Source organism: Mytilus trossulus, chromosome 6 (genome assembly GCF_036588685.1).
Source record: "Mytilus trossulus isolate FHL-02 chromosome 6, PNRI_Mtr1.1.1.hap1, whole genome shotgun sequence".
In the NCBI taxonomy this organism is placed as follows: domain Eukaryota; kingdom Metazoa; phylum Mollusca; class Bivalvia; order Mytilida; family Mytilidae; genus Mytilus; species Mytilus trossulus.
Window position 1 is genome coordinate 72,831,801 of NC_086378.1, and position 10,418 is coordinate 72,842,218.

Below are 10,418 nucleotides of genomic sequence, written 5' to 3' on the forward strand. Positions count from 1 at the left end.
TTTGTTGACGTTAATGAATCAAGTGAGATTTCTTTTGTTGATGAAGGACTCAAGAAACCCCAAATTAAAATGTATGATGATCATAATGTATTGACGCATCAAGTTGAGAATTGTATGGCAGAGACCCAGCCTGAAATGGCCAATATAAAAGTATTGGACCATATCCCTAGTATTGAAATTGATAAATGTATGGCAGAGACCCAGCCTGAATTGGCCCATATTGAAGTATTGGACCATATCCCTAGTATTAAAATTGAGAATTGTACGGCAGAGACCCAGCCTAATATGGACCATATTGAAGTATTGGTCCATACCCCTAGTACCATATCCCATGATTTTGTGGAGGAAAAACAGTTTATTTTAGTGGAGTTAGGTCCACCGATAGAGTTAGATAATACAGCTGAGATTGTTAATACAGCAGAACCATGTATTGAGATCAAAGAGGAGATAATTTTGACTCGAGACCTTGAAGATATTGATATTTTTGAAATCTTTGAAGATTCTGAAATGCAGAGTTTATTCAGAACAGAAGAACCTATATGTAAACCAGTTTTTAAGATTGAAAAGAAGTCCAGACAGGATGGAATTTATATAGATGGGATAATAAATAATGTAACCACTATTTTACTGTGGATACTGGAGCTGCCAGAACCTTTATATCTGAAGAGTTATATTTAAGGATACCTGAAGAAGTCAGGCCACCTTTGGTGCAGTCGCACTCGCTTATTGGAGCTGATGGGAACCCACTCAGGGAGTTGGGAACAGCTGATTTTGGAGTGAGACTTGGAAATTTCAGTTTTAATATGGAGCTAGTGGTAGCGCATATTACGGATAGCGTTTTTCTATTTTCTATTTTTTAGGATTAGATATCCTTTTGATGGGCAAAAAGGGTCCTGCTGAAATAAGGTTGGCTGATCAAATTTTATATTGGAATGAACAAAATATTCCATTTAAATTTGCTGGTGAATTTAGTAGAGTTAGAAAGGTTGTAGCAGCTGACAGTACAATTGTACCAGGATACAGTGAGCTTATCTTGTCAGCATATATAGAGAAAACAGATTTTGACGGTTGGTTGTCTCATCAAGAATTTTTGATAGAACCTTCTGCTGATTTTATGGAGAAATCATCCCTAATAATTACTACCTGTTTAGTTGATCTTGCTGGTCGTGTGATGAGTAAAATTACACTGGTAAACCCTTTTATGAAGGAGGTGACCATACATCGAAACACGCTTATTGGTACTGCACGTTTAATGGAATTTGAGGTTATACATTTGGTGAATGTCAAAGATAACTCTAAGTATGAAACTTCCACAAACTTGAGTGTTCGATGGTTATCTTCACTAGATCAGCATAAAGATACCATGTCTGTTGCTAAGATTCCAGCATTTAGTGAATCAGTAACTAGGGCAAGGCCTGAGCCTGAACCGCCTCCATTGCAGATTAGCCTTTTAGTTCTGCTGGCAGCTTTAACATGTTTAACATGACATCATATTTCCACATTTAATATCCTATTTACGACTATTCACCTCCGACATTGTCCGCTGTATCTTCCATTTACTACTAGAGTTTGTGCTGCCGGCTCTTTCTGATGATGAGAACTTGATTTGAGACTTCAATTTCTTTGAGTTAGTTGGACAGTATCTCAACATAAACCTCATGCTGACCTATTTTTCCAGTCAATACCTATAGACGTCCCTGTTTCCCGCTGATGTAGAAGTTCGTCCCCAGGAGAACTGTATCCTTGTACAGAAAAGTGAAGTTCAGCATACGAAGACCCCTACAGAAGAAAACCAAAAGATAGATTATATTTTTGTTTTAATTGTATTGATCGTTATATATATTTTTATGTATTTTTAAATTTCAATTACTGCAGTAATTGTTTTGGTACTGTAATACTGAGATTGTCCAGTATTAATAGTTGCCATTTTTAGTGCTAGCAAAAATCTAACACTAATTAGTCTGTATTTTAAGTGTTTTGTAGGATTAGACATTATGAAAATGTGAATCCTCAGATGGGTAGATTTTTGAATTAATATTGATATTGTTATATGAATGTTGATAGCGACATTAATGTGTTGCTATATTTTTACAAGTTGTATCTTGTAATTTAATTGTGCTTTGCCAAAGTACTCTTCTAGAGATTAAATTATCTGTGTGTAAATGCTGTTGCTTACAAGTAACTTGTTTATTGTTAAATAATTCTAGTTAACCATGTCAACAATGGTCAAGGTTGAAGTTTTAAAGTTTAAAGTTTGTTATTGTTGAAATTATATTTTCTTTATAGTATAAGCATAATGATTCACGATAGTTTTGTGTTTTCGTGAGGACACTGAAAACTAAAGTGGGGAGCCAATGTAATGACTTGGCCAAGCGAAATTCCTTGGAAAACATGTGTATTTTCATGTCGAGCACCTGTTATCGCCTATGATTCGATGTTTGGCTATCATAAAGTTTGACACCGGTTCTCACCTTTTTAATTCAATTCATTATGTTTTCAGTGTTCTATGTAATCCGTTTTCCAAGTGTAAAACCATTTTTTATTGTTGTATAAACGAGATAACTTTTGTAGTAAACTTTCACTTTCACTTCAGTCGCCATTTCCGGCACAATGATTTTAGTGTATTGATTATGCAAATTAGGTGACCTGTGTGTAACCTCAGTGAACTTTATGTACCACTAGCGTAAAACAGTGTATGAATACTACAGCGCCGTAGATTGATTATTCCAGGATTATTGTATTAAAACGATATTGTTTGTGATTGTAAATGATACTAAGATGATTTTCGTGTTCCGTAAACATGTTGTTTACGTTTTTATGTACTTAATTCTAGCTATTCTCAGATCTGCAGTGACATCACAACATGTAACTGACCAATCAATGATTAGCATTTTTGTTATGTAAACAATGTTGATAGGTGATGCGGATAAGATTCCTCTAGATTTTCCATAGACTTATTGCAAATTAATTTAATTGATATATATCATAACCAGTTGAATATAGTAAATTTACTCTTTTAATACTGTTAAAGACACTATATACTATCTCCATTTTGATTTTTAACATACTATAACCTCTGGTTAAAAAATAATCGGCAATATAAATAATCAGTTATCCCCTTCAAATAGATGAAAAATCTAGAGGATTCCAGATTTCATCACCTCCTGACAAATGTAAATGCCAGGATGTCCGGATCTGAGAATCGGGGATTATTTTCGTTCTTGCCAGGCCCGTTCACAGTTCCCCGTTCGTTTCCCCGTTAAGAACCGTTCGTTGCCCCGATAGCTTCATCGGGGTATATAAAGCTTGCACCCGTTTGTCAGGGGCTCTTCCTACCTTGTCAGTCTTTGAGAGACGTTGCTTTATTTTCGGTTAGTCATCATATTTAGCAAACGCTGGTATTTTATCATGTATTTCATGAGATTTTAAGCAGTTTTACTGCAATTTAAAACATTTGGCTTTTTAAATACACATTTGTGTAGTTCTTTCAATTGTTTGTGCAGTTGATTTATCTAAATTACCAAATATTTGGACTTGTTCTGTTCATTTTAAGTCTTTGTTTTCTAAGGCTTAGAACAGAATCAAAAATGAAGTAAATATAATTGTACAAGTACATATAAATAGCTGGTCTATTTATTCAGGATAGCTTTCATTTGCTAACCTGTTTCTTTGAGGTAAACAGATTAAAATTACATGCCTTCTCCATTCCCCTTTTCCCCTCCCATTTTGTTAAGGACATTTTGTTAAGTATCCTGTTTGCTGAGATTTTCCAGCATTCAGAGAGAATATTTGTAAATTCTGAATATTTGTTAGGTTAGGAATTGTAAGAAGCTAGAATAATTAAACTTCTTTTTAAATACTCTCAGTCTTAGTGATTGATGTTTGTCTTCCTGTGCTTTCTCCAGGAGGTTTAGGTCTAGTAAATAATATAACGAAGTACTGTTATTTTTAATGAGTAATTTATTAGAAGATAATAGTTATATTTAAAACATAGATATGATATATAAATTATTAGTTAGTTGGTTGAACACTGTGGCAAAATAACTGGATACATAGTTAGAAATATATTCTGAAAAGTTGCTAAACTGTAATTTGTTCCTCTGTGATACTTATATAAATTATATGAAATGCTTTACGTTTAATACACAATTATGCTCGTAAATATCTTGTTTATTTGTCAGTAAACTTACACGATAATAGTCCAGTCTGGTCTCTGGTTGTTGGTGTCATAAGACTGTCTCATGAGAGAATAGACCCTCTTGCTATGCGTAGGCGAGGGACTATTTGATTGTCAGACAGTAATATTCATTTGTGCGATAGTCTGTTTGTACCAGTCCTTCGGTTCCACTTCCTTAGTGCTAGTTTATATGTCAACTTTAGAGGTTCTGCCTCTAACTTACAGAGATAATCTGTTCTATAAACTACATGACAGGAGTGTGTTGATTTCCACAGACTAGAGCGTATCTGAATACCCCCTTACAATTTTCATCTCCTCCCCCGATTTAAATATTTATACGTTTAATTCTTGAGGTTAAAGATAGTGAGGTGTTTTAATCCCTTCAACCTAATTGAACTCTTCCACCTTAGATAATAACTTCCGAATATAAAGTACAACCGCGTTTAAACCATTCTCTGTTTTGTTTTAGACTAGTTATTCTAGTCTATTGAGGTTTCCTGTGTACCCGAAACACAGGTGGTGGCAGCAAAGTAAAAGACACCCGTTTGGCCAGTTATTACAATATTACCCCTAGTTTTTGGTGGGGTTCGTGTTGTATATTCTTTAGTTTTCTATGTTGTCTCATGTGTACTCTGTTTTTCTGTTTGTCTTTTTTCATTTTTAGCCATGGCGTTGTCAGTTTGTTTTAGATTTATGAGTTTGACTGTCCCTTTTATTTATGCGTCGATAACTTATAACTTAAGACGCCAGACGCGAGTTTCGTCTATATAAGACTCACTATCAGTGACGCTCAGATCAAAATGGTTAGAAAGTATAAGTATAAAGTTGAAGAGCATTCGGGACCCAACATTTAAAAAAATGTTGTGCAAATGCGGCTATGGTCATCTATGCATGGGATTAAAAAAATCCATAGTATTTCGAATAATTCATACTTTTGCAAACAGTAAATTTAAAAAAAAATGACCATATAAACTGATTTCTGGGCTGGTAATATTATTGGAGATGTCCACCAGCAGCGGCATCGACCCAGTGATGTAAACACTAAATTGAGACATGCAGATGAATTGTTATGGGACTTATTTAACTTATTATCTTAAATCTCAAAACAATTACTGGTTCTGGTGAAAAAATAGTTCTATAACTATTCAACAAAAATTATAAGAACCGCTTCAAATTTTATAATTTATTTACTTCTTGTTGATAATATTTGTTTTTTGTAGGATGTTGTGTGTATTTGCTTTAGCGTTATCTCTACTTGTCTTCGGAAATGTTGACGCCAGAGGGGGTTGCAAATGTAAAGGACAAGTACTCAACCATGAACAAGAATACTTTTGTAATGCTGATTTTGGTAAGGATTTAATATAAACACATACACAGATACATCTCATATATGTAAAGCTTGAAAATAGGAAGTGTTGGTATCCCTCAGTGACACGCATGCACTTTAAAACGAAAATTAAACCCTCCACAAAACAACACACGATCTTTAAATAATAAGGAAAATCCTCATATATAATATGTGAAACCCTAAGTTATCCTGAGTCTATAGTCAAATTTCAAAAATTCATTGTCTTGTTATTGCAGAAAAAAATGAAAATCTGTATGAATCAGTCTAACTTTAATTTCCAACAGACGGAAAACAACGTTACTGTGGTATGCTTTAAAATGAGTTAACTTTAAAGTCCTATGCATGTTGAAAGAATTTTTTTCTAACTTCTGAATCTTAAGTCAGAAAAGCTAAGAGAAGTGTAAAGACATCACAAATACATTCACATTTTCTTCATGTTAAATGTAATTTTACTGTATTATACTTGCTTAATTAAAATAAAAATTTGCTCTCAAATTGGTTTGACTTCTTCAATTCTATTTAATGTACATACACAGCCTCATAAAAGCATCGAACACATTCTCATAATAACTCATAGTTTTACTAACTAAGATTTGTGGCAAACCAAACAGAAGACGACATATATGCTGTGTTACAAATCATAATATAAAATCCAGTTTAAACAAATGATACATAGAATCTAGTAATGTTTATTTTGAACAACTGTAACAGTTAAAACATCACTTAATTACTATAATGCACTAAATTTAAAATCAAAAATCTGAAATTTAATAAATCACTTTTGTTTCCAGAAACTCCTCATAATAGTTCTTTATTAATGCATTGTTAATATGCTCCATACCAATTAACATATCCTCAAAAGTTCATGACCCGGCTGGTAAAATATCAATACCAAAATGACTTATCTTCAAAAACACATAACCGTAACTGGTAAACTACTCCATACCAAATTTCGTATTCTCAAAAGTTCCTTGCCCTACTAGTGAAATATCAATTACCAAATGACTTATCTTCAACAATGCATTACCGTAACTGGTAAACTACTCCATACCAAATTTCGTATTCTCAAAAGTTCGTGGCCCGACTAGTGAAATATCAATTACCAAATGACTTATCTTCAACAATGCATTACCGTAACTGGTAAAACTCCTCATACAAAATGATTCAATGTACATGACCCAAACCTTTTTAAGTGCCTGCATGTCATGTCATGTTTTCGTATATATTTTATGGATGTTGTCCTGTTTTTATTTTGCAGTAATTCGTGTGACTGTTTTGCGTCAAAAGAGATTGAATTACAATCGTGGTACCAAATATTTTGTCAGGGTTACTGAAGCCTTCAAGGTACGTGATTATTTTGAAGTAATGTCTCCAAGTTGTACATTTAACATACGCAACAACAATTCTCTTGTATATTGATGTATGATTATTCTTAAAAATCCTCCCGTTGAAAAGACAATATGGTAAATACTGGTAGAATCCACAAAACAAATCAAAGAAAAAATCAAAATATCCAGTTAATTGCTTATCGTGGATAATACAGTTATGATGTCTCATGAATTATGAAAACCATAGCTGCCATCAACAATGAAGGAAAATGGACGAAAAAAGAGCTATGATTGAAGACCTCCATCATTTTTAAATATAAACAGAATTAATGATCATTACAAAATTGTGTGCTTAAAATCTGCAAAAAAAACTATTTTCATTCAATCTTTTAGAACATGATACAATGGTTATCCCATTTAAGATTATTACATCAATCACTGTGGAAGCCATGGAGAAAATCAGAGAGAACATTTCTGAAAAATCTTTTACTATATTGTGACACCCTATTACTTATGAGCATCAACATAAAACAGATCAAGGCATGGCAGAAACCATGACTAAATAAATTGGAGTAAACATGACAAATATTGATAATATATAAAGAAATCTAATGGAAAAGTAAATGCGTGTTATAGATTGAAAGGATTTTATATATTTTAGAGCAATCTTTATAAAGGAAAGGAAACTACTTTGATAACCGGCACTGCTGCTCAATGTGGTGTAAACTTGGATGGAAAGGACTTCCTTGTAACAGGTACGCAGTTGAAGCCTAAATGTTAAAACTGCAACATGAACTTTTGAGTTGCATATGATTTCTTTACCTTTTTGCTTTTGTGTGGTTTTTAGTTTGCTTTTAAGAAGGATGGCTGTTTTATTATTACCTCTATTTTTTCCACAAAAAAATCTTTTGAAACCATTTTATTGACACACTATCCTCCTTTCACACAGGACAATTTTTAAATCATCAACTTCAGCAGAAAGGCAAAAACGTTTTTTAATTGATAAATTGCATCTAATGGAGAAATTTGTGAAGTTTTTTGTAAATAAACAACCCAAAACAAATTATATATATATATATATATTTGGGGGAAAATCTTTTCTGTAATGACGAAGAACACCCTTTGCTATGGTTTCTTTAAAATTAGAAATTTAGTTCAGGTAGTATTGATTTATAGTTAATCAATCACTTTATAATTGGGTTTTGTTGTACTCTTTAATAGGAAACATTGAAAATGGACGAAATACATTATCTTCATGTAATAGCTGGATCGCAAGTTGGAATTCCTTGACAAAATTGGAAAGAAGGACTCTTAGAACTGGAGGTTATGCTAAAACATGTACCAACAACTGTGACGTAAGTCCTTAATTTAAGTTATGTAGGTGTACCTACAGAGTTATTAATACATACAATCTAATGCTCTTGGTAATATTTTCAAAAGTGTACACCAAAACGTCGTGATTTGTTAAAAATGCCATACCTTGCCAATGGAAATTTAACCAATGACGTGACGTTATTTTCATTTTGGGGTATGAACAAAGAAATTACCCCTAGTCCTTTAGATTCTGAAACTGCTAATTGTTCAATTGCAATTTTCTACTAAATGGAAGCCATCTTTTATTAAGCGGTAATTCAAAAAACAATACGTTTTATGTCATAGCATTTTTACATACTTTTTTTTTTAACAATGATTTAAAGCAAAAATGCTTGATATAGTTATAGGCAAATTTTACTTATCATTTAGTTAATTTAAATTAAAAGACAAATCCGTCATCCGTCATTCTAGTAGTATGAGATCGGGAAAACAGAGAGTAGGGTTTCTAGTAGTATGACATCGGGAAAACAGAGAGTAGGATTTCTAGTAGTATGACATCGGGAAAACAGAGAGTAGGGTTTCTAGTAGTATGACATCGGGAAAACAGAGAGTAGGATTTCTAGTAGTATGACATCGGGAAAACAGAGAGTAGGATTTCTAGTAGTATGACATCGGGAAAACAGAGAGTAGGGTTTCTAGTAGTATGACATCGGGAAAACAGAGAGTAGGGTTTCTAGTAGTATGACATCGGGAAAACAGAGAGTAGGGTTTCTAGTAGTATGACATCGGGAAAACAGAGAGTAGGGTTCCATTGAATTTATATTCAAGTCATAATTGTCAATCATAATGTTAAAGAGCACCAATGTTAAAAATTCCTTTTTAACCAGGTAAGCGTTATGTGTTTCCGGTAACGGAAATTTTCAAGTTTCTTTTGAATTCGGTAGAAAGTTGGCACGTTTCTTTGGTCGTTCTGTTAGCCATAACTTTTTAGTTATTGTTTGTTAGTTTCTATTGCTTGATTTCATATTATTCTATTTCCATAAAGGGGCTTCCTTCAGTTGATTTTTATCATTCATTTAAAAAATTCTTGAGTTAAAATGTGTTACAATATCAATTGCTTGTTTTCGTTGTAAATTAACTCATCATAGATACCAGGACTAAATTTTGTATATACGCCAGACGCGCGTTTCGTCTACAAAAGACTCATCAGTGACGCTCGAATCCAAAAAAAAATAAAAAGTAAGTTATTTTATAAATTTCTATATGAATACTTGAAATGAATATTACGTATATTCTAAATTAAAAAAAAACTCTCAACTAATGAAATATTCTTTTTAATTTTGTAGGTTGCAGTTAGATGCTCCAAAGGGAACATTAACTGTTGTGGGGCATCCCAAGCACCATGTAGAGGAACAACTTGTAGCCGAATCTATGGCAGAAAATGCGGATGGACTTCATGTTATTGACGTTACGGTTTTCTATTAACGAAATAAAACGTTTAGAACCAAAATTAAGTCTTATTGTGAAATTAATTGCATTATGAAAAATATCATAAAAACAAAAATGCAAATGTTTATGATAGTACCTGTTCTAACCCTGCTGGGTCTATTGTAGATCTATTAAGTTCATATATCATAAAAAGACTTGACTGCACTGTTATATCAACTTGGTATACTTCTATGTTTTTGGTATTGAATAAGACCTTAAAATTAATTATTTGACCTGGTTAATTCGATGTTTCGAAACACGCTTTGAGTGTCTATCTTTCTACTTCAAATAATACACAAACAAGAAGCGACAGCAAGCTGTTTTGTTGAATTTGCTCAAGGTGTCATTTTTTCTTATGTTGTTACTTTGGGTCCGTCTTTTGTAAGTAATCTCCTAACATTTAAAAAATAATACTAATACACACGAGCACATAAAACAAAGTAAAGAAAACCAATCCTTGACTTACAAACCCAAAGAAAGGAGTTTTTTAATAAAACATTTAAAGCAAAAGAAGAAACATACATAACTCAAATATAATGTGTTGTACTAATAGATTATTACATGGCATTTTCCATATTGCCCTGGTATCAGCCCTAGACTCCCATATCAAGCCAGAGCGCTTAGCCCGAGGGCTTCATATGGGTCGTTGGCTGATATCATGGACCATATGAAAAATGACATGTAATAATCTATTTATCACATATTTTCAAGCAGGAGAAAACAAATAGCTTACACCAAATTATGCTTGATATTTCATCAAAAA

General features: G+C 32.9%; 1 protein-coding gene across 1 annotated transcript; it reads left to right on the forward strand.

Annotated features, from left to right (window-relative positions):
* Positions 1-5,370: 5,370 nt before the first annotated feature.
* LOC134721811 (metalloproteinase inhibitor 2-like) lies at positions 5,371-9,677 on the forward strand. Its single transcript, XM_063585049.1, has 5 exons — positions 5,371-5,525; positions 6,784-6,869; positions 7,515-7,608; positions 8,075-8,208; positions 9,514-9,677. Exons 1-5 carry the CDS (start codon positions 5,399-5,401, stop codon positions 9,631-9,633), a joined length of 561 nt encoding a protein of 186 aa, XP_063441119.1. The 5' UTR covers positions 5,371-5,398; the 3' UTR covers positions 9,634-9,677.
* Positions 9,678-10,418: the final 741 nt, after the last annotated feature.

Bases quoted from the DNA above. Each gene is read 5' to 3' on its own strand.
- LOC134721811 (XM_063585049.1), top strand. From the start codon at position 5,399: ATGTTGTGTGTATTTGCTTTAGCGTTATCTCTACTTGTCTTCGGAAAT. The intron at 5,526-6,783 runs GTAAGGATTTAA...TTTATTTTGCAG, and splicing joins CTTTTGTAATGCTGATTTTG to TAATTCGTGTGACTGTTTTG. The intron at 8,209-9,513 runs GTAAGTCCTTAA...TTAATTTTGTAG, and splicing joins CATGTACCAACAACTGTGAC to GTTGCAGTTAGATGCTCCAA.